Raw genomic sequence first — 25271 nt, 5'->3', positions numbered from 1 at the left:
GAACCACGAATTGATGGAATTGTTTGGAGAACTAAACATAGTCGCCCAAATAAAGAAGGGGAGATTGAGATGGTTGGGACACGTGGAGAGGATGCCTGCAGGAAGGGTGCCCCGAAAACTATTAAATGAAAACCCAGGAGGCAGAAGAATTCGAGGGCGCCCACGACTTAGATGGCTAGATGATGTGGAGGAAGACCTTCGTCGGGCTGGAGTTAGAAGATGGCGCCTTAAGGCCGCAGACCGGAGCGGATGGGGACAGCTTGTTGAGAAGGTCCAGGTCCTACTCTAAGGACTGTTGCACCAGATAGTAAGTAAGTAAGTACCGGTCGTTCTTCTTTCCAATTTAACAACGTAGAACCAGTGCTTTTCTCTGAATACTAATCTTGTGAAATAAAAATAATAATTACAGTCACTAATTAGTACCATAGTTAATCGCGAGTATTATTCCCGACCGAGAACCAGATTTTAAGAAATATTATTTTCATCAAATTAATTATTTGTGTGTATAAAGTGCTGAGATAATATGATTACAGATGAAATTGAGTGCAAAACACGCACTCCCTAAAAAAAAGAAGTGGCCTAAGATAGTATTAAGTTTTGTCATAACATAAACCAGCGAAATATGTGACGTACATATATCCTAAAAAGAAAATGTAAAGTAAAAAATGAAAAAAGTAGAAGCACAAAAACGGTTCAGCTGATATCAAATATTCAAAGTACGTAAAAATATATGGTATTCTGTAAAACTTACTTTTCTTGTAAACTTTAAATTTTGCTTACACTATTACTATGTACGAATTGCTTATCTCTATTTCTGGAGAAGTAAACTAGCTCTAAATGCGTGGTGAATAAAATTGCTTTATTTTTGTAATAAAAAAAAAAAAAGTATTTTTCTAAATACAAACTAACCAGACTTTGAAATTACTAAATATTTTCTTAGAAAGTAACTAAAAACTTAAAACATAACCTGAACAACAAAATTAAACCTAACTGTGGTTAAAACAAATAAAATAAAAATTAACTAACCTTACTTTGTACGATTCAGTAACCACTGTTATTTATCCCAGCTGTGATTACAGTGCATAACTTAGTTTTAGGTTAGTGTTTATTGAAGTAGTATCGTACGTATTATCGTTTCAGTAACAGGCAAGTGTAAATTTAAGATTGGTTTAGAAAACTCAAGGTTCGGATTGGAAAATTTTCTATTTCGAAATATTTCTAGCGGTCAAGCGGCCTATAGATGATTTGAGAAAGTTTTAAGCAGCCCAGATGTGCGTGGAAATGTGCTATCTAAGGTTACTGTCCGTGAGTTTTGGAGGTTGTGTAGGAATATCAGGACTGATGGGTCCCGGAGAAGGAGTTGACACGAAGTTCACTTCTTAAGAGTGAATTCATTTATAACCCAGGCATTCTTCTTTGGTCTGTACATTTTCAATTTAATTTTATATCTATACTGGGCCAAAAAAGTCTGTGAACACTAACCTAAATTTTATTACTTTTATTATTATCTTATTAGAAACTTCTTTTATTTTCAAATGAAATATACTATTCGATAGACAGAAACCAGAGTTTTCCATTTTATATTCAATCTTTTATTTTTGTTCAGCAGGAATATCACAATTAAATGTTTAACAAAACAACACCCCAAACGAATGCAAAAAAAGTCTGTGAACAGCTGTATAAATATGTAAAAACATTAAGATAACAAACAGAAAAACGATTGAATAAAGTTTCAAAGTTCTCTATTGTATTGTAGAAACCAGTACAGTCAGTTTTGTGAATAAATAATCTAATTAGTACATATTTAACCACTAATATGGGAGTTCCCAGACCAATTCGAGAACCTATTGTGACGTTGCGAAATGAAAGAAAAAGTATTCGAGAAATAGGGAAGATAGTTCAAAAAAACCCTTCAACGGTGCATAATATAATTAAAAAGTACGGAAATGTGATTAGTAGGCCACGCAGTGGACGGCCACCAAAACTTAATTCCTTTCATAAACTGCAAATTCTGAAGTCTGTTCGAGAAGAACCCAGGACAAGCGCTCAAAAATCAGTCAAGAATTATCAAGTGGTTATGTGTAAGCGTAACACCACAGACAATTAGAAATAAATTACATGAATACGATTATTGCGGTCGAGTCCCGAGGAAAAAACCTTTAATCAATAAAATAAATAGTAACCGCCGATTGGATTTCGCGAAAGAATATGTTTCTAAGCTTTCTAGTTTCTGGGAAACCGTAATCTTTTCAGATGAGTCGAAATTCAATGTATGTGGGTCTGATTGACGACAAAAAGTGTGGCGAAAAAGAAATGAAGCTATGAAAATGAAAAATATGAAGCCTACTTTTAAGCATGGGGGAGGCAACATTCTGGTGTGGGGTGCATGAGTGCTAAAGGAGTGGGCAAGTTAGATCTAATTAATGGTATGATGGACCAATATGTGTATGTGGATATATTAAGACGCAATTTAAAAGAAAATTCAAAAAAATTAGGGTTGGAGGGAACGTTTGTCTTCCAACAAGACAATGACCCGAAACATACCGCACTAAAAACTCGGGAATGGCTTTTAAATAATACACTCTGGCGCCTAAACACCCCTCCACAATTGCCAGACCTTAACCCAATAGAACATTTGTGGGATGAAATCAGCCGCGAAATAAATAAACGAGGAATAAGAAACCGTGAACAACTAAAAAACGCTATTTTAGAAGAGTGGGATAAAATTCCAACATTGACGACCACAAAATTATTAGGATCGATGAAAGCTCGCTTGTTGGAAGTGATTAGGAAATAGGAGGTCCTACAAGTTTTTAAAATTTATAATTCACGTACAATGTGTAAGAATGATTTATTTCTGCAAAGTGTTCACAGACTTTTTTTGCATTCGTTTGGGGTGTTGTTTTGTTAAACATTTAATTGTGATATTCCTGTTGAACAAAAATAAAAGATTGAATATAAAATGAAAAATTCTGGTTTCTCTCTATCGAATAGTATATTTCATTTGAAAATAAAAGAAGTTTCTAATAAGATAATAATAAAAGTAATAAAATTTAGGTTAGTGTTCACAGACTTTTTTGGCCCAGTGTAATTGCTTTTAAAGAAGGAAATCTAAATAAAATTTTAAAAAACTTTGACTTTTCGTACCCACGCTTGCAACTCCCAGTGGTCTAGCGAGACATTGAGTTAATTCTTCTTTCCTTTTTTAAAGAAACTGAAAATTAATTAGATTTTTCTGGTGAAAATAAAGGAAAAAGGATAGTTTTTTTCATCGGAAACAACAAATTAGACAAGAGGATTTGGGAAATTCCAATTAAACTATCAGCTGATTGTTTTATTTACATCGGCTCCAAACCAATAAAATTGCTCCTTATTTCACTTTAGTAAAATAAAAGAAAATACAAACCCAGAAAAAACTAATACCACGCATTTCTTGGTTAGAAAGAATTGAGTTAGAAAGTTATACCAGTGAGTTTGATTATGTTTTCTAGAGTTCCAATAAATAACAAAACTTGAGATTAAACTTGAGATTTGTTGTTAAATATGTCAAAAAGTTTTTTGTTTTTTTTTTTTGACAGATGGAATTCAGAAAGAAATATATATTTCTATTTACTCTCAGCTCAGTTATTGATTAAGAATCACAGTGAAAACTTTGCCTTTCTGCTTTGAGAAAGAAGAATTGAAAGGGCAAAACTTGACAAGTGGCTTTAAAAAGTTAAATACTAGCCTTAGCTAATCTCCTCTTCTCTTTGGAGTAGTTCAAAGCTTTGAGATTACTTGACATGTTTACCCAGCAATAAAGAATTGGAAACAGTCGCGCAATAGGGGGATTATTGTTTAAAAGATAGGGAAGCTGTGAAATTCATTTGATTTACGGAACTCAATATTAACTCTTTGCGGCTAGGTGGGTTAAAAACTGTCCCACCTTTTGCTGCATGGTGGGATACGTATATTTTAACCCACCTCGAAAAGTTGAAGTTATTCATACATAAAGCTTAATGTGTTTTTTAAAGTTTTTCATTCAGTTGCCAGTGCTATACACCAATGGTAAATGCGAAAATAAGTGAAATAATTTTTATATTTATTATAAACTTGACCGATAGTAAACAAATGGTGGCACCGCATACTGTTCTATTATTTGGATGCAGCTGTTGTTAATTCATATATTGTTTATAAAAAATTAGGTCAAAACATGGAACTTACAACATTTCAAGGAACAGTGCGCTGAAGGACAAACGCTGTACTGTCTGCAAAGTTCCGCTTTGTTTTGGTAAAAAGTTGTGTTTGAATGAACATCATGTAAAGCATTAGTTGCATAGTGGTATTATACAATACCAGTGGCCCACACTAAAAAAGGACTATTGAAATGGTATTAATTTTTTCTTTTTTTTTTTTCTTATTTTGAGAGTAATGATTATTTGAGAGGGATGATTACATTTGTAAAATAATGGAAATGAATGTTTATTTCCATTTTTTTATAATAAAAGAAATTCTGTGCAACTAGGGCTTTTATTTTCTTTAAAATCGTCTGCCTCAAAGAATTAAAGAACATTATTTAAAGTAACATTACCATTTTTTTTGTTTATTACATAACTAAAGGGAATTTTTTTCTAATAAATTTCTTTGCTTGTATTTTACAGAACGTTTAAATGTTCTATACCAGAAGAATTGGACGAGATTGGTTACTGAACAACTGAGACAGTTAGAATCAAATGTAATCCAAGCTGTGAAAATGCAGAGCAAGGAGAGTACAGTGGATCCAGATCTACAATGGACATTCGCTGGATCATTATTGTACTCTCTAACGGTCATCTCCACTATTGGTAAGTTTTTGTAATTTTGTATTGTGAAAATACACCTGAAATTATAGATTTTGTTTAAAGGAAAAAAGCAAATATTTTGTGCGAGCAATAGTTTCAACAATGAATTAAAGTCCCAAATATTATAATAATAAATTAACAATTATTTATTCTTCTTTATATTGTTAGAATATCTTTGGTTCCAAGAAAGATTACAATAAAACGGAAATGTGGAAAATTCACTGTAAGGAGCTTTGGTAAAGAAGCTTTTCCATTTCTTCTTTGATTTTCGGATTATCGTCTTTCCTTCGCTCTCCACAGCTTGATAGGTTCCTTTTCTTTTAGATTCTCAATTTATTTCTTTTCTCTTTTTTTAATTACGAACAGAGAATTAAGCTCACAATTCGTTGAAGGAAGCAGACCTGAATGTAATGTTTGTACACATATTTATGGTATTGATGGTTTAATTCCAGATTTAATTTTATTCATTTTCATTTAAATTCAAAGCGCGAGTAAATTTGAAGTCATTGGCGCCTGCAGTTTGATTCATTGCAATTCATAATTTCAGTGTACGCCCGTTACAGACAATGCTATCCATAATTGGACAGTGAGCAGCTTCTAAGAAAAGAAAATATATGGGCTAGAAACTGGATTTAAACCAGCAATTTCCGCGTGAGAATTCAATAAGCTAATCCCATCCCTCTCGGATCTATTAGTAATTAACCCAGGACTTGTTTCTAATTAAATTAAGTGAATATATACAAAAATCAAGAGTTCCGCTGAAGGTAACGATACTTTTGTGTGCCACTTTTTGGTGAAAATTAAAAAAAAATAAGAAATTAAAAAACCAACAACAACGAAGTACAGAGAAAGATTTGCGATTTAAGTTCTGTGATATTTTAAATGATAGCTTAAATTTTGAAATTGTGTTGATAGTTACCCTGACCTTACAAAAGTGATAAGACACAGTCTCCTATGATTTTGTAATAGCGTTGTCTATCTCAGTTAGTTTTTTTGACTTTACACTTCTTATTCAAGTAAAAAATTTCTCTGTTGAACAGCATCGTCTTAGCAGCAATCCGGCGAATCTGAACAGCAATATTAATTGTAGCTTTTGTTTATTCCTAAAATTTTCACGTTTAAAGAATAGTTAGCCCTTATAGAATTTGGATGATTGGGTTATTGCAATTATTTTGTCGTACTTAAGAAGTGTGAAAGGTGTAATATTTTTTAAAGAATTATTTTCATTATCACTAAATTTTGTAACAGTTTAATCCCGTACGATAACTATTCGCCTAAAGTATTTGCCTTCCTTTCCTGGAGACAATAATGAAGTAGGTAACACATCTTCTCAGCAATAAATAAATAATACTTCATCTAAGAATCTTAAACACTACTCTACGCGTTAATAATTTATTAATGATATCAAACTAGACTAAGCAAACAATACATGCAGGTTATACATAATGCAAAACATAACCTTAGCTTTGGAATATAACCCTACCACAGTTATGTTAGATTGTTTAATCCGTAATGCTTTTGCGTCTGTTTACACACATGTCAGTGTGACAACATGCATTAATATGCAAGGTTGAGGGTTAACTAGGGGGTAGGTTAAATTTCATTAAGTCACCTGCCGACAGCATCAGTATCTGTCCTATCATATAATTTTCTAGTGCCTTATTAAATTTGGTAAATTGTTATCCGTTTATGATTGTTTGTAATGCTCGAAAAACTGCATCATTTTTAATAACCCATCTGTAAGTTATCAGTTGAACACTTTTCGCAGCAGCTATTTTTAAAGGTAATAAACTTTTTTTTTAACATTTCTTTGTCACATCCACAGTAGTGTTTTACCTGGTACATAGTGTTCATACCTGGTCATAAAATGGCTAGTCTTTGTTCGATTTCCAAAGTCAAGTCCCATTGTACATAGAATATACGAGGTGCATTCAAGTTATAACACCTCCGAATTTTTTTCTCAGAACTGTTTCCAGATAAAAACGTGCGGTTTGTTTTAAAATAAGCGAGCACTCTTTGTTAATACGTGACAGAGATGGCAGCACTGGACGGCACACAGAACCCTAGCGGCAGCGTCGAGAGTAAGGACTGTTTTTTATACTAAAAATGGCAAACGTTTTCATTACACGATCAGCGTGTAATCATTCGATTTCTCCATTTGCGTGGTGTGACACCAATTGAAATTCACCGCCAGTTGAGTGAGACATGTGGTGATGGTGCCATGGATGTGTCAAATGTGCGTTCCTGGGTGCGACAGTTTAAAGAAGGAAGAACGTCGTGTGAAAACAAACCAAGACAATCTCGGCCTCGCACCAGTCGGTCTGTTGACACGATCGACCGAGTGGAAAAAGTTGTGTTGGAGGATCGCTTCCTAAGTTGGCATTTCCGTGGGATCTGCGCACACAATCCTTCATGATGATCTGAAAATGCGAAAAGTGTCCTCTAGGTGGGTGCCACGAATGAAGACTTTGAAGGGATTGCTCATGCTCCCTACTCGCCTGATCTTGCTCCTAGCGACTTTTGGCTCTTTCCAACAATGAAAGACACTCTCCGTGGCCGCACATTCACCAGCCGGGCCGGTATTGCATCAGCGATTTTCCAGTGGTCAAAACAGATTCCTAAAGAAGCGCAGCGGCCATGGAAACATGGCGGCGACGTTGTGAAAAATGTGTGAGGCTTCATGGAGATTACGTCGAGAAGTGACAAAAGTTTCAAATTTTTGGTGTGATTGGTTAGTGAGAAAAAAAAATTCGGAGGCGTTATAACTTGAATGCACCTCGTAATTCAATTAAAGAAAGGTTTTACTGTTTTCGAAGCTTTCATTTCAGATTCATTTCACCCTTTCTATGAATTTTAGGGACGGCTTTGTGGCGTTAAGTTAATGTAAACTAAAAAATAAAGAAGTAAAATATTGTAAAAGGGTAGGTAATTAGAAACTTTTGTAAGCATACAAAGAACGGTTTATTAATTAAGAAAGAAAAACGCCCAATATCACGCACCAGTAAACTGTTATTTTACATTAAACAACTTGAAAGTGATTTAAACTGTACGTAAAAAGTTTTTTACTGAACGTTCAATTTTGTTGTTAACAGGTTGTGGAAATCTAGGACCTAAAACAGTAGAAGGAAAACTGGCTACCATGGTGTACGCTATTATTGGGGTTCCTTTGATGCTGGTCTGTCTATCGCATTTGGGTTCACTATTAGCCGAACTGATACAAAGTGCCTATTATTATCTTTGTTGTTGCTCCAAACAAACTACAAAAAATGGTTAGTTTGATTTTTTTTTTAACGTTAAAATCAGAATTGCTTCTTGAATCATTGTTTATCAAAAGTTATCTTTTGAATGTTCGCCTTCCTTTTTTATTGTATTATTATTTTAAAGACATAGACAAGGTGGAATATCAACTAGAAGAAAGAAGCTTGAACAAGAAGAAGCGTGTGCGGGGTGTGGAGGTTGTAGGCAGTGGTTGCGGACGTACAGTTTGCAGACTTACTTCCTTGGACAGCATGTTGGACTACACGCACACCAGTACGCACAATGATAGTGACGACGACGATGTACAAATTAATGTTGGGTAAGAATACTTTTTTTTTTAATTCTACGATATTATTCAGAAGGAGAGTAATTAGGCCGTTATAAGCGTCCAAACAATTGATAATTAATCTGTAAGGGGCTTCCATAGAAGTTAGTAGACTAGCTGTTTCTTTCAAGGATCTTGGAATGACTTGCTTTCCTAAAGTTATCCCAAGTCAAGTCTCAGAAGTTTCTCTGCGACTGTAATTCTTGTAGTAACCAATCCAAAGATTTACTTCAATTATTCTTTTATTCACAAATTATCCAAATTACTCGCAAACTATTTTAATAACTCATTACTTTAGATTTAATTAATTTTAAAAAGTGGTTAGGTGGTGTTGGATATCTTTGGTGGTGTTGGATATCTTTGGTGGTGTTGGATATCTTAGGTGGTGTTGGATATCTTTGATTGCATCCGTCCTAGCACCACGCATGCTTAATGTATTCTTGACCGGTTTCGGACTTTTGTCCATTATCAGAGTATTTTAAGTAGTTTTGGGAGAAGGGTCCAATAGATCTGTTTGCACTTAAAACCATTTAAGTCTACAACATGAAAATTTTACTAGTTTTTTTTTTTTAAAGTAAGTTCATTTTTTATGTTACAGAAACACAGTGATTAATCAATTTGTTTTAAGAAATATCAATTTTAGTTCAGTCTCCCACTACACTAGCTTGCTGAGCGAGGGAGGTTACATGTTGTGTTATATTATTTTACAGACTCACCATGAAACCTTCCTCACACAGTCAGCATGTGTATTGCGAGACGGAAACATTGGTATAGACGAAGTCTCTACCTCAAACTGATTTATTCTATCCCAGGTAATGGACAAAAGTCAAAAACTGATCAGAGATACGATTAAACGTGCTAAATTAATTCATGTAGCAAATTAATTTATTTGGTTAATCTACTTTTTTTTGGTTCAGTTAAATTTTCAAAAAGAAAAGTTGAAAAGTGCATCACACTTGAATTGTTCTTGTAAGTAGAATAATTTTGTTGATCTAGTATTTTTCCACCCATAATCCTGAACAATTTGATTGAATAATGAAACCAACAAATTGTGCTTAGTTTGTTTAAACATTTTTTTTAATTATTTCAAAATTCTTTTCCGATTTTTCAATCAATTATGCTGTAAATTTCATTTACTCTTACCAGCTAAGTGTGTTCATCAATAATTAAACGTACCGTAATGTTTTTATTATGAATGTCTGTAACTTTTGTGGCCAAGATTAACATCAATACTTTTGCTGAAAAAAAAATCATCATGACGTAAATTCATTTCACTCAAATCTTTCTTCGTAAAAATTCACTTATATTATGGAGCTGATACTGAGGCACTTAAAGGACTTAATTTTTTTTAACTTAATAAAACTTTAATCATTAAGTAGTTTTGGGGAAGGGTCCAATAGATCTGTTTGCACTTAGAACCATGTAAAAACAATCTATAACATGAAAATTTTACTAGTTTTTTTTTTAAAATAAGTTCTATTTTTTATGTTACAGAAACACAGTGACCGACACACCGAGCAGAATGCCGTTAATATGGCGCGGAGGTGGTGCCACAGACTTGAACAGTACCATCCGACCGGCAACTCCACCACCAAATCGGCCAGGTAGAACGAAAACAACCTTACCACCGGTACCGCCATTGATCACAGTGTCATTTCTAGTTGGTTACCTATTACTTGGTGCCTGGTTGTTCGCCGTATGGGAACGACGATCCTATTTAGACGCTCTATATTTCACCTTCACAGCGTTAACAACCATCGGACTCTCCGACCATATTCCTTGGGGTGTAATCAAAACTACTACCACTCTCAATAAGAAGACTCCAAGTTCCAGTTCTTCTTCTTCTACTTCTGCTGTTACTTCTTCATCATCATCATCATCATCATCTACAGTATTCACTAATGCTGACGGACAACTACATATACTAGCCCTGTGTATATATATTCTTTTTGGGCTAGTACTAGTTGCAACAGCTTTTTCCCTTGTACAGGAACAAGTGATCACGAAAACACGACAAATAGCTGTACATCTGGGCGTAGTAAAAAAGGAAGAACTGCCTGTATGATATCATAATGCATTTCTGGCGACCATTAAGACAATTAAAGTGAGGATTTTGTAAAATATTATGAGGTAAGTTAATTATAAACCTAAATTAAGTGAGGAAAAAAATTGTCGCCCGGTTCGTGTTTATTATTTTGGTAGGTGCTATGGACCCCAAATTTGAATTAAATCTATAGTGTAAAAAAAAAAAAAAAAAGGTTTACTTTAATATCTTCTCTTCGCTATGAATAAGAAATATTTTAAAAGATTGCTTCCAATTTTTAATAAAAATAATTTTTGAAAACGTGAATGATATATCAAAAATTGAATAATTTTTTATTTATTATATTTTAAAGAAAAGGCAAATTAGTTCAGGATTCTTTTATCAATTAAAAAAAAACTTTTGTTTAATTCTAATTGTAACTTACATTGTGAAAATTCTAGTTGTGCAAGCTGAAGTAATAAGAAAATTGAAGTTTTTTATTTAAACTATATTTCATTTTAAATGTTTCGGCATCTGTTTTCGCCATCTTATAACAAAATTAGAGGCAGGCGCCACGGTAGTCGAGCGGTTAGAGAAGAGCTCCGCAAAGCTCTGGGTTTTGATTCCCAGTTCTAGGCCTGGGATTTTGGGATTTTATTTACAAAAATAATGAAAATTTGCAGTTAAGTAAGTTAACTGGTCGCCCCCGTCCATGACACTTTATTTAGTAGTTGGACGTAAAGCCTGTGTAATGGTTGAGGAGAGAGATGTTGGTTGTAGATGTTGATGGATAAATAACACTTTTAGTATCGGTATAAGACTTTGTATATTTATATGACTGACTGCCAAGGACTGTATACTTTACACTACAAGAACAGAACAGACTGACTGACGTGGCTAAACGATGTGTACAACACAAGTGTAAGACTTTGAACAGAATCACAGAATCTCTTTTTGACTTTCCTTTTGTTCTTATATACATTCGCCGAGCCTCCCTTCTCTGTGTGCCGAGGGGGCTGTCTCTTTCTCTCTGGCTAGAGTGGGTGAGTGGTGGGGTTTCACTACCCCTACGCTAGAGTGGATGAGTGGTGGGGTTTCACTACCCTTACAGCCTGCATGGAAAAATTAGGTATTACTTTACTTTTTATGCCAAAATTCGATATTGAATTGTTGTATTAAATAATACTTCACAGTTCTGATTTGTGAGTACCAGCAAATAATATTGTAATTTGTTCAGTATATGTAATAAATTCAGTATAAATATAAATTAATTTGCAATTTTGATCTGGTAATATAATAATTAAATATTTGTTTTTCGTCTTACTTTTTGTAGTTTTTGTCATAAAGATGGCACAAACAGATGCCGAAACGTTTCTAATAAAATTTTGATGAAATATAAAGTTTATTTCCTTAAGTAACGAAATAAAACGTAAATTATTTATAAAAATAAAAGTAATATCATTTCAATCGATATTTCATTTCAACTGTAAAGACTATACATTTTTTTGAGACTATGGAACCATGTTCAAAGAACTACTTGTACACTATTTTTAAAGAATTTATGCTTAAAGGTAACATCCAGTGTTCCCTCTTAATTTTTTGTGACCTGTGTGCGCACTTTTTTAAGTGTATGCAGTTCCCCCCCCCCCAAAAAAAAAACAAATTTTGTGCGGCAATTTAAAAAAGCGCATATAATAATAATAATAAAAAAAGACAATACAATAATAGTGTGAATATTCAGCCAAATTTTGTTCCTACTTAAAACGCATTGACTCGTTCTACATATACAATACAACGGAACACAATGAAAAAACTACCCTAAAATCAAGTCAAATCATTAGTTCGTGAAGACAGTATTTAGCTGATTACAGTGGTTTCCCTTTTCCATTCATATGGAAATTAACAAAATTTAAATAGGATGAAAAAATAATTGCCATTTCAGTCGCGTGATACATTTATTATGCCGCGAGCTTTTCGACCTAGTGACTAGGTCAATCTTCAGGGCTAGTTTACAAAGTAATATTTTTACATTACCGGGGTTGGTGTGCCTTCTGTCTTGTCTGTTCATGGACTCTCATCAGCATATCCATATGTTCCTGCAATCCGTTTCTTTGTTTCGTTTTAATCAAAAAATTTTTGTGCGCGCGAATATTTTTCATGTGCGCTATGTTTAAATTTTATGTGCACACGCGCACAGCTTAGAGGGAACACTGGTGACATCCCTGAAGAAAAAAAAAAAAGGGCTTTTTTAAAGTTCAGAAGTCATTTTGTAAATTCTTAAAGTCATTCAAAGGTTTTTGTGCAAAAAAATAATATTAATTTATATATTTAAATAATATAATTTTATTCAAACATCAAGGAATAAGACAAAGAAAATATTTAAACTTATACGAATCAAATCATTGAAAACGCTGGTTTTTAAATTCTAAATAAAGTTTATCCCAATTTATTTTTTACAAAATAAAAAACTATATCAACAAAAAAAAAATGGTATCTCTAAATTAAACATATCTTAATTGAAGTTTTGTTTTATGAATGGAAATGTGAATTTGGAAATGAAAATTTTTTGTAAATACCTAATAATAACAAGACTATTGTTTATTTAATGTAAATTAGTGATTTGTAATATGGTGTAAATAATTTTTATTTATCAAAGCAAACAAATTATCGATTATTTAATTATAAAATGATAAGGTTTATTTATAAATATTTGTAAAAATATACAAAATTGGACAAAATTATTTTCTGACAACAATTCAATCTCCTTTGAGTTTAACACTGTTTAATTCCCTTTATTTTGTTTCTAACTTTTTCAGATGGCATTCTAGTTCCAAAGATACCAATGTAATTTGCCATGATTCTTTTTTTTTTTCTCACGAATCTCTATTCAAGAAGGCTAAACCAGGATTCAGCCTTAAACTGCCCCAAAAATCAAAAAATTGATTGAGCCTAGGTCAAGTGGAGAATAGCTTCAATAGAGTTAACATTGGATATTTAATTCCCTGGAGGCTGGGAGTGAAATAAATTGTGAGTCCACTATTAACCAGTTAAGCGTGGAATTTAGTTACAAAAAACAACAACAACCCACAGTGTGCAGAATTAAAATCAGACAATGACGTGTATACACGTGTCGACCGCAGGGCAAAACAACCAAAAGTTTACAACGTCAGTAATAGTCACTGCAAGCGACTTTTTCTGTTATCATGAGATTGCAGAGCATTCTGTGCTCATTCAAAAATCTTGCACCGCTTCATGTATGCATTACCGCCTAGTTAACTAGAGACGCTAGAGCTAAGAGCTTTGAATTCTGCGCAAAATGAAATCATGCTCGTACTGGAGGTCTGAATTTCTATGTAAAAGGTAAAAAACGGGCATTGCACAAGGGTTGAGAGCTTCTTCTATTTGTGTGCCTAATTTCCAATCTCTAATGCGGAGACCAAACAGGTACCAACCACTTATGTATCATTTGGCTCAATTCTACCACCCACTCCGTATAAAATACTTAGCAGTTCTATTGGTAAGATAAAGGAAACATCCCACCAAATAATATCCTTATTGTATTTTATTAACATTTCGAGTTTTTTTTATAGTTAATGGCAATTTTATATTTTTTACGAGTATACACATCAAACGCACCGTAATAGAGATTTGGTTTGACCAGTATACACGTCAAACACGCTTAACTGGTTAAAACGATGGTAATCAGGACAATCATATAATGAAGTGATAGTCGATCTTTTTATACTTATCGCCTCCCTTGGTATCTTCATTGATAGCAAAATTTTCTTATCGCCTATCGTTTCCGCATTCACTAAGTACACTTAGGTTTTTGTGTGGAGATTTACTAAAAATATTTAGTTAAATTTCTCAATTTAATAACTTTGTATATGTTTATATTCCATAGAATGTAGGGCGGTTATTTTGTTACTGGTTATGAAGCATGCATTTATGAATAAGAGATCACAATTTTGGTACTTAGTTCAGCTTAATTGTTAAAAAATATGTTGATACTAAACTCTTTTTCTACCTAATTTCTACCCTCCACCTCAACACCAAATTTAGTAGCTGGACGTTAAGCCTCGTCTGAAAAATAGGCGATTATTTTTACCGTACTTACTTTTTTTAGTTCATAGATCATTTGATATGATGGTGCATTTCAGCATCTCCATGGATACAGCGTCGACTTGAAAGTGATTCAGTGGAAGCTGCTTAAATTAAAGGAAAAGCAAATGAATTATAAAAGCTATCAAGGCTATTGAAAATTTTTATTAATGAGATGCATGAGAATGATACTGCAGACTAATTATTTGATATTTGATATGAAAACAAAAGTCGTCTTCTGGTATCTCAGTTTGGCGATAATACACTAAAAGCCTTATTCTACAAAATGCTGGGGAAGGTATCAATATATTCAATATATTGGGTACAGCGCAGTCATTGAATGGAAGCCGAAAATTGAAATAACAGAAAGAAGGTTGAAATAATATCGGAAAAAAAACCGCTACCACCGAAATAAGAGCTTGAATCACCCCCTAGTGGGCGTTAGGGACCAAGTTGACTATCCCAGATCTAACCGTCAGGTTTATCCAACGACACACTTACACTACTAATTGATTCTATAGAAAGTTCCATTAAAACTTAGAATTTACAACGATTTATCTCAATATCTTGAACGATAATCACATTACCTTCTACTTCCAAAACTAGCCCACCTATTAATATAGAAGGACGTAGAAAAGAGAAATTAGGAAAATCTTCCCTAGTTTTATTAGTAAATTCTAAGATTCTCCTTCTAACATTTCATTTCCATGTCTTAATTGAATAATAAACCTTTGGTCTATTAGTATGGGTGTAGTGGTTCAGAAAAAACAATAGAAATAAGAAACTTATCACTAGCTCTGCTTAAATTTCCATATTTTCTACATCTAGAGATCCATTTAGTACGCCAGGGCTTAATCATGCACTAGATGATGGCTAGATTTAGAAGTAGAACATCAGTAAAAATGAAAATATGGAAAAATCTTTGCTACTTTTACTAAAAGTTCCTTAGTTTGGTCTTTTCTATTATATGCCGAGGCTTGATTATATGCATTAGGTCGCCTTTTTTTGGAAGTTATAGTTCACCAAAAACGGAAGAAATGGAAAATCTTGGATAGTTTTACTAAAACTTCTGTTTTATTGGTTCTGTCATTCTTATTTCATGCCGAGGCTGGATTATACACATTAGGTTCCCTTTTTTTGGAAGTTATAGTTCTCCAAAAAGGGAAGCAATGGAATATCATAGCAAGGTTTACTTAAAGTTCTGTTTTATTTGTTCTGTCATTCTTATTTCATGCTACTTCTTTAATATACACGTGAAGTCGTCTTATTTTGGAAGTACTGCTACATAAGAAGTGGCTGAAATGAAAATCTTGGCTAGTTTTACTAAATGTTCTGTATTGTGGGTTCTATGATTCTAATTTCATAGCAAGGCTCGATTATACACGTTAGGTCGCCTTCTATGGAGCTTGCTGTTCATGAAATACGGAAGAAATGGAAACTCTTGGCTAGATTTACTAAAAGTTCTGTTTTATTGGTTCTTTCATTCTCATTTCATGCCCAGGCTTGATCATATAGTTTAGGTGGCCTTTTTTTGGAAGTTATAGTACATAAAAAAGGGAAGAAATGGAAAATCATGGCAATTTTCAGGTCCAGTCTTGATTATACACATTGGGTCGCCTTGTTTTGGAGCTAGCTGTTCATTTAAAAGGACAATTTGGATAACATTGGCTAGTTCTACTATAAGTTCAGTTTTCTTAGATCTGTCATTCTAATTTCGTTGCCTGTCTTGAATATACAAATTTTGTCGTCCTGTTTTTGAAGCAGCAGTTCATAAAAAAGGTAGGAAATGGAAAATCTTTGATCGTTTTTAATTTTCAATTTAATGCCAGTACTAACTAATGACTCTTCTATTTCTGATTCTTGTTCACCAATTTGTCTATACTTGCTTCAATTGATATAGTTAATGCTATCCTCAAGATTGCGTGTATGCTTTGAAGTCGTTTTTTTTTCATTTATTTTTAATTACCATCAGTGCTGAAAGGCCAGTTTCTGGTAACTATGCCTTTTGAAAATGGTAGTAGGAATTGGATTTCCTTTTTATCCAAATTGTATCCAAAATTTGACCAAGTTCTTTTGACTGTCCAAACTGCGCTTGAAAGTTCTAGTTAAAGTTAATTGTTCTTTTAAAGCTTTTAAATGTATTGTCAGTAAAAATTATTTTTGAATTTAACATCAATGCACGACAATTTAAGATAACTTATAGTTTCAATTATTTTTTTATTTTACACTGATGAATCGTACATTAGTTTTTAATCATATAATCTTTTCTAAGAAATATGTTTCACAGCCCTCAAGACGACCTAGTCCCTAGATCCTAGGGTCTGGCAAAAAGAAATAGTAAGTTATCTGACAATATTTCTGATCCAAGGAGCTTATTTTTATTTTCACCGTCGGGTTTGCAGAAAATATTATACATAATATGTGAATCTATTTAAAAATTTAGGATTTGGAAACCTGAAAAATTAAATCAAATCATAAGCAAATCTTTTATTTAAATAAGAAGCATAATTTTATTTTATTTTTAAATATATTTTGGTAGTTTTTCAACAACAACAATTAGACAACACATAGAAATAAATAAATAAATAAATTAAACACCTGAAAATAAAAAGACTTAAAATATAAATTAACAAACTTTTTTTGTTTTAAATTTGGATTGAACGATTTATAAAAAGACTTCTGCTTCAGTATGAGTATTTTAAAATTCATTCCATTTCATTATTTTCTTTTTTACACAATTATGAAACTTATGAAATTCTTTTTTAAACTAATTTCTCCCATTAAGACAAAAGAGAAAAGAGTATTTTCTTTCTTTGATTGGAAAAATATTTACATTGAGAATTTCTTATCGTTTACATTTTTTAAAAAAATTGTTCTCTACAAAAAAAAAAAAGAAAAAAAAAGAATAACATTAAATTAAAATCTAAGTAAAAAACAGTGCTGCTAAATAAATTAAATTAATATCGTTGACTAGAGAAAGAAGTAAAATTTGACACTAATTTTTGGTTTATGTATTGAGTGTCACATTTCTTTCCTATATTGATATTTTTGAACAATTATGTGTAATTAAAAATTACAAAATTATAAATATAAAAGAATTAAACTAGAAAACAAATTGCACTAGATAAAAATTAAATTTGTTTGACTAGGTTTGAGTAATTTATCATATCACATGTTTTTATCTTAATTAAAACAAAAACAAAAAATTCACTGAGGTTAAAACTATAAAATTTCTAATGGTTTCTAAATTGTTTGGGTCTTAAAATTACAAGATGGTTTTATTCAGTAATAGCCAGAATTATGTCTACACTTAGTCTGTTTGGTAAATGGTTCATTGTCTTTCTGTTTGCAAAATTACGCTATCCTTTGTTGTATTTCGTAATTAGGGTTGACATAAGTCTTTAGTATACTTCAGAAATAGACTTCAGTGGGCTGGGCATGTGGTTAGAGAATGAGGAACGAGGACATCCCAAAGAAGGTGACGGATGAGCACCTGCATGGAGTTAGGAGAGTTGGAAGAGGCCGAAGCTGCGCTGGTGATGCTAGCTCGATGTTGAATAAACGCCAACTGGAGAGCGAGCAGCACAGAGCAGGACTGACACTGGCCGGAAACTGGTTGAGGAGGCCAAGACTCAGCAATGAGTTGTAGCGCCGTTGGATGATGATGATGATGATGATAAGACTTTCTAAGCCTGTTTCGGCGGATCTAAATTCGTGCCGAGGATTACATTAAGGTAGAGGTGAATTTGTAGGTACCTAACCATTGCCAGTTAATACGCGGGAAAAACCACCCTAATCGCCCTTATAATGGGAACCCACATAACCAACCATTCCTTTCCCCCGGTTGCAGATATGTACACCTCATATTAGAGATAAACTCTTGCATATCTTTAGCTGTACTCTCACGACTAATTGGCCGCTAAAGTAAACACTCCCTTTTTGGCTAAATGAGACTGCTTTATAGTATCCTGAATCTACAATTGGTTTAGGATTCACTGGGGAAGAAAAAGAGATCAGTTCCCTTCATTGGAAGAGTAGAAGTGTGAATGGCCACTTCTTCAGAGATCTTGGTTACCCTGCTTGTAATCAATTCAATTGTCATCTCAAACTAACACCTTCAACTCGACAGTTAATGGGGATTTAGCATACCCTTAAGCAAACTCTATAATGACCCCCCCCCAAAAAAAATTACTTATGCTATTACCAAAAAAAAAAATTAATAAGTCACTGATAATACATTTGTCCACAATCCTCTGGGAAATGGAAATGAGTTTTCTATCAAATAGCTAATTATAGTTTTTTAAAAGACGTTTTCTGGCTATTGCCTGAAAAAAAAAAAAATCCTCTTCTCACTTTTCAAACTTAGTATTTTTACATTTACTTAATATTCTTGAACTAAATTGATTAAACAGTAGTTTTCAATGAAATGCAACTTCAGAAGAACAACTAGATTTTCATTATTTTCTCAAGGAGAAAATCAATATTTTTTTTTTTAAAGAGAATAACATTGTTCAGTTGAATAAGTAGTAGACTTCTACTTTTTAACAAGAATAAAGAATATAATTTGAAGTCGAGAAAGAGAAAATAAATAAAATACAATCAGTAAAATCATTTCTGTTGATATATTAGACCAAAAACTTTCGAGATCTTTTGATGGATCTTAATTGAAATAACAATTTTAGAAAAATTTTAGAGAAATCTCAAATGGTGCATTTCTTTTTTTTTTTTTAAAAAAAAAACAAAAAACCAAAATGCAAATTAAAAACAGACTAGAGTTTAGTTTATCCTACACCACTACAAGTCACAGTTTAGTTCTACCATTTAAAAAAGAAATTTCCTAAGATAAACGTAAAAAATTATTCAAAATTTGTTTAAATTATTTTTTTAAATGACTAGCACCTACTTCAAAATAATTATAGGCTAATTTTCGTGTATATTATAAAACAAATTAAATTAGAAAACAACTTAAAGAATAAAAAATAATGAGTATAATTTATAGGAATGTGAAGTTTCTATTAAAAAAAAAGGGTTTATCACAATTTAATGAGACTAGTACATAAATAATTAAATTAATTAAATAAATAAATAAATAAAAATCATAAGATTTTTTTGTTCAGATATATCGTAATTCATAATCCACTTGGTTGTTATCTTCGGATTTGCAAAATTATATAATTTTACAGCCTCTTGATCAACCAACTTTTTTTTTGTGAAAGGATTACAAAAAAAACATTTTTCTACTCAAAATTAAGAAAATTATGAGTTCTGGTAATTATTCTTATAAAATTAATTTCTAAAAGCTTTCTTCATCATACTCGTTAAGCTTAAGATTTTTTTTTTTTTTTTTTTTGTGAAGCTGTTACCGAGCCATTGAGTGAAGTCAACAAGTTTATCGAGATTCTTAATTTCTTTCTTTCCGTTCGTGCAGATTAGCCACCTCTCAATGGTGTGAAGATTGGTTGTTACTTTGTTATCTGCAGGTATTAGTAAAATAATAATAAGTGTTCTTTATTTCTTGTTCAGTCAGTTTGTGTTCACCCTTTATTTCTGATTTTATGTCCCCGTAAAGAACGGGCTCTAGCGTTAAAAAAAAAAAAAAAAAGTTCTTGTAGCGAATATTTCAAACGCCTCTAACCTCTTTAATTAACTTATGGGTGCAGAGTAGGTCTCAGGAGTGGTGGTTTGCCACCACTGGACAGAGACAGGCGAAGGAGTTTATTAAAGGCTATTCGCCGAGGCTGACTGCAGAATTAATCCGCCAAGGCCGTGGGGCTATCAGGATGATTGGAGGTCTATTAACTGGGCCACTGCAGACTCAGAAAACACATGCATCGCATGGACCTGGCAGATGATAGCCTCTGTAGGTTCTGTCAGGAAGAGGAGGAAACAGCACTGCACGTGTTGTGCCAGTGTGAGGAGCTTGTTTGGCTAAGGATGTTATTTCTCGGGGAGGAAAAACCAAGGCCTGTGAGCTTTACCCAAGGGTCGCTCTCCAGCATTAAGAGTCTAATTAAAAGGAGGGTGAGCTTTAAAGTTAGGAGAGCCACAATAGACCCAAAGGGGTCGCAGTGGCGTAGGCCCTGAGGCCGCCCTAGTCCAATCTAATCTAGATCCAGATAACCTGCATTTACCGCCTTGGGCTTCCTTGAGGTGCATGCACATGTTTTCTACGATGCCTAAAAGATCTTTTCTTTTTCTGAACACTGTGAGACTTTTGAACCTATTGTCTCTTTATTTCCCGGAAATCAAAACTTCCCGGAATCGATTCCAGCTCTCTTCCCGCAAGAATTGATCCTCCCCCGTAAGCTATCCATTAAAAATTACACTTCCTGGTTCTCTATCCAGCAATATTTTTCAAGGAACCATTTTCAAGGCCATTCTCACAGCTAACAATTAATTTCACTAGAAACATTACCAGAGAAAATACTTACCATTAAGTATAAAACAATGTTCTTAAGTTTTTTAGTGGAACAAAACAAAATTTAGTTGAATATATAATTACTCTTACACCTTTTTCTTATTATTACTATTGTTTGCCAAGCAGAATCATCCTGCTAGTACAGATCGTAATAGAAATACATTTGTTCCTTGTTTGCTCTTTTTGTTTCCTAATTTTACAAAATTCTTAAGACATGAAATAGTTTGTACACAATTTCATTTTTTTTTTTATCTTAGGGACAGCTTATAAATCTTAAGTAATAATTAATTTTTTGTCAAATTGATCTTATAAAATAATAGCTTCTTATCTTTTCTTTCTTTCAATCAACAATTTTTATTTCTTTTACTAAAATTCAGTGCAACATAATAACAATTGAAAATATTGTAATTTTATGTATTATTATAATTTTTTTTTTTTTTTCAAGACTAGAGGTATTTTTTGAAAACATCACACAAACATTTCTTTTTAAAGTTTAACACTGACTAGAGACACTTTTACTCAATTTTATTTTATGTATTGTTTGTTAAATTTAAGATATGCATCCATCATTAGATTATCATAATATGCAAGTCTTATTTTTAATGCAATTATCAGTAATCTTTTTTCTGACTTTTAAATAATAAGACTCCTCTCTTTTTACCATCTTGTTAAAAAAAATCTATTAACAATCTTTTGAAAATGTAAAAAAAATTAATCGTACATCCTGGTATTTTTTTTTAAAAAGGCCAGGTTATTGCGTCTGATTAGAATCAATTAAGACTTAGTTTAATTTCTTTTTCTTAAAAAAGAGAAACAGAAAAACAAAAAAATTCAATATTTGTGGAGAAAAATACGACTAGAAAACTTTTTCCAGAGAACTTGTCAGTCTTGAGGGGTATCCCAGTCTAACACGAACAACTTGCTTGTACTATCTTTTAACACGCCTACAATTTACACTGGGTCTACTGAGTGTAGGTGGGAATGTTCCCCCCCCTGATATCTTCCTTTTTAATTTCTTGATCTTTTATGCGCGATTTTCTCTCTGGCGAGAATTCTAGTGATTTTGATTAAAAAATAATAATTGCGCTCAAGTATAGGAAAGTTAAGGGTAAAGTGATATGGCCAAACCTATAAACTTCTAAATTAGGCTTGGCAAAAACTCACACTCACACACATAACATTTATTCTTAAATTTTAAGTCAACTTAAATCATTAAGCCAAGTAATTTATTTATTTTTTGAAGACTAGCTTATAATCCCTCAATTTGAAACTTAATCCATCAAAATCTCCCACTTAGCTGTTCGTCGGCTCTCATACTTTGCACCATTGTTAACTAAACGCACTTAAATCAACGAGACGAACTTCAAAGCTCAACACAGTTTTCATTTTTATCACAAATATAGCAAAATAATTTCATAAAACAGTTTAATTAGACTAGATACGGTAACTTCTTTTCTATTTTAAATGAGTTAATCAAATTCTGAATTAACCTTTCATGAAAATGAATGTGATTTATTTAAAATTAGCTGTATTGTTGTCTCTTGTTGAAAATTGTAACCATTACTTTGATCAGTTTAATTATTTTCTAGTTCCATATATTTTTTATTTTTTCAATTTCTAAATAGTCAAGTTTTATTTAATTAGCAAAATCATTGTAACTTGCAACAATGACGAATGGGTATCTATTCAAATAATTGGCTTTACTTGACTGAAAAAAAAATAGCTTTATGAAAAATTTCAGTCGGTGACAATGTTACCCAATCCTGGGCATTACCTTTTTGTACCAGAATTTATAAACTAAATTTGATTAACATTAAAATTCTGTAGATGATAAAAAAATTTATATTTATAAGGTTTCCAATTGTATTCAGGTACTTACAGTTTAACTTTTCAAACGATATTTGTTTTCAAAGTGATGCTGAGATCAGTAAGCTTTTTCCTTTTTTTAATAAAAAGTCAATTTTCTTAAAAGAGAAAAGAAAATTATTTTTAAAAAGTTATACTTATATCAATTATTATTAAATAATGAACGGCACACAATAACCTGGCCTAACCCATTTTGTAATTGTTTAGTTCAGAATTGGTTTTTTTGAGATTGAATTTAGCAATAAGATTTTAGAAATTAGCGGCGGAACAATAGGGCCGCTCACCGACTATAAATTGGACTTGGAGATAATGTACACCTTGACCAAGTACTCCTGGAGACACGGTCATCATCGCTGGAATCACTGCTAGTTGAAGATGGTGTAGCTCTGTGGTATGGTATTGGTAGTTTTCTTGCACTGTTATTACAAAAAAAAAAAAAAATCAATATTCCTTGCTGAATATGTTTTCCTAATGTTTGTGTGTAGTTAATAATGAAAACACCATTCCCGTAAAACTATTTGCCGTCTCTTGGACTGAGTTTTTTTTTCTTACAAAAAATCAAAGTAACTACTAAGGCTATCCCCTGCTAGGTCCAAAATAGTGATCAATTGGAACAACTTTCAAGTGTGCACCTACAGTGGTTAAAAAAAGTATTCATACACTAAGTTTTTTTACTTTATCTACTGAACTTTTGTTTCTAGGATGACTACTTGTTCAGCACTGAAATCGAAGATAGTAACAATGAATTTAATGCTCTCATTTTCTTTTATAAACATAAAGAATTGATTAAAAAGCAGAAAAATAATTTATTGTATGCAAAATAAGTATTCATACACTGAGCACAATTATTTTTCTGCTTTTTAATCAATTCTTTATGTTTACAAAAGAAAATGAGAGCATTAAATTCATTGTTACTATCTACGATTTCAGTGCTGAAGAAATAGTCATCCTAGAAACAAAAGTTCAGTAGATAAAGTAAAAAAACTTAGTGTATGAATACTTTTTTTGACCACTGTACTTACCTTAAATACTCGAGAATGTCCGGTAACCCAGTAAGCTCAAAAAAACATCCTCCAGATAGAGGACATTCTTGTATTTCACCCGATTGGTGATTACCCAGAATAAAATAGCGGACTCTCCCACAACGATTTTCGCGACAAAGTTTATCAGGGAATGATGTTTTTAGGTGTAACATTTTTATTTTTAAAAAAGAAAAACAAACCCACAATAAGTTAGCAATATTAAGGCCTATTCAAGTTAGTTATAATTAGTTACACAATTAACAATATTTATTTAAATTTAAATAAGATTTAAACAAAAAATAACATCGGAATAGTTTAATCAGATTTAATTGATCATCTTTAGTCTGGATTTCCATATAACGAAAATTAATTAGAAAAATATTATTGGTTACTTTTATTATTTTGAAAATTGAGAATGTTAGACTTGGGTTGTGGAGAAGATTTTTAAGAATCAAATAATATAAAAAAATATAAATAAAAACTTTTAAATAAAATAAAGGAACAGACGACAAGCCATGATGCTAAAAATTAAATAATTTACAAAGCAAAACTTAAGATAAAAAGCAAGAAATAGAAAACAATTCATGCAGTTACAACAATAAATACGTGACATTTAAAAACTTACCATAAAATTGCAATTGTCTTCCAATTCAAGGGGATTAAAACTTGCATAATCCGTTCTTGGGTCAATTAGTTCACTTAGTTTTTTTGGAAACTAAAAAATGTTTTAAAATTTCTTCACTTGTTATGTGTCCTTGAGGTAATCCTGATAGATGAGTCCATTTCTTACAGGAATCTTGGTGAACCCATTCTGATTTATATGAACATATACCTTTTATTTTGTCCAGTAGTATATTGTACGATATATTGGGTCTGCAGATAGTTGCTTTGTGCAACTATTTTCGTTTATCGCACCAGACAACTGAAGAATGTGGGTAATATAATTTAAAAGTTCAACTACGTAATATAACTTCATGGATTTAGCTCTATTGAGACAATCCCTATATACATGCACCCTTACTCGAACTTAGTACTGGACAACTCTCACCTTATCTTATACGACAAAAATTCCAGGTCAAATTTTTCCCCACAAATTTTTGACTTTTCCTGTTTTAAGCTAAAATATTTTCTTTGGATCCTGGGTACACCGGTTCCCAGTACTTGTGGGAATTTTAGAGGATAACCATGGGTAGTTGTGGACCGTGTCTGGCTGGCAAAATGGTTAGTCCAGGACCTGTACGATCCTGGTCTGACTAATTTTCAACCTATACTATAGGTCTCTTACTATTGTTTTACTTTGTGGTAGCCATATAGTCCCACCAGAAGGGCTTTTTGGTTACCGTAGGGTTTCCCTTCCCCACAAAACGAATAATGAATAATAAGCCAAGATATTCCTTCATTGAACTACGAATCTCGGCACCTCTTTCCAATACCACTT

The 25271-nt window shown here is 32.4% G+C and overlaps 2 protein-coding genes across 9 annotated transcripts in view; one reads left to right on the top strand and one right to left on the bottom strand.

Annotated features, from left to right (window-relative positions):
- The window catches only part of LOC141454074 (uncharacterized), a 387314-nt gene extending 376120 nt beyond the window's left edge, over window positions 1–11194 (top strand). For 3 of the 6 annotated variants that reach the window (XM_074127878.1, XM_074127877.1, XM_074127881.1), the window contains 4 exons: window positions 4641–4823; window positions 7913–8089; window positions 8205–8397; window positions 9898–11194. In XM_074127878.1, the coding sequence (XP_073983979.1) occupies window positions 4641–4823; window positions 7913–8089; window positions 8205–8397; window positions 9898–10468 (1124 nt within the window). In that variant the 3' untranslated portion in view covers window positions 10469–11194. Of the gene's footprint in view, window positions 1–1029; window positions 1420–4189; window positions 4370–4640; window positions 4824–7912; window positions 8090–8204; window positions 8398–9897 lie in introns of those variants that run through there. The other 3 variants (XM_074127880.1, XM_074127879.1, XM_074127882.1) reach the window with 3 other exon arrangements.
- Window positions 11195–17564: 6370 nt separating this feature from the next.
- LOC141454394 (uncharacterized) overlaps window positions 17565–25271 on the bottom strand; it is a 41219-nt gene continuing 33512 nt past the window's right edge. For all 3 annotated transcript variants that reach the window (XM_074128560.1, XM_074128559.1, XM_074128562.1), the window contains one exon: window positions 17565–23227. In XM_074128560.1, the coding sequence (XP_073984661.1) occupies window positions 23092–23227 (136 nt within the window). In that variant the 3' untranslated portion in view covers window positions 17565–23091. The remainder of the gene's footprint in view (window positions 23228–25271) is intronic.

Source organism: Rhodnius prolixus, unplaced genomic scaffold (assembly GCF_049639745.1).
Source record: "Rhodnius prolixus isolate KJV_2025 unplaced genomic scaffold, Rpr scaffold_9, whole genome shotgun sequence".
Lineage (NCBI taxonomy): Eukaryota > Metazoa > Arthropoda > Insecta > Hemiptera > Reduviidae > Rhodnius > Rhodnius prolixus.
Note: the sequence above shows the minus strand (reverse complement) of the source record. Positions and strands in the feature narration are given on the sequence as shown.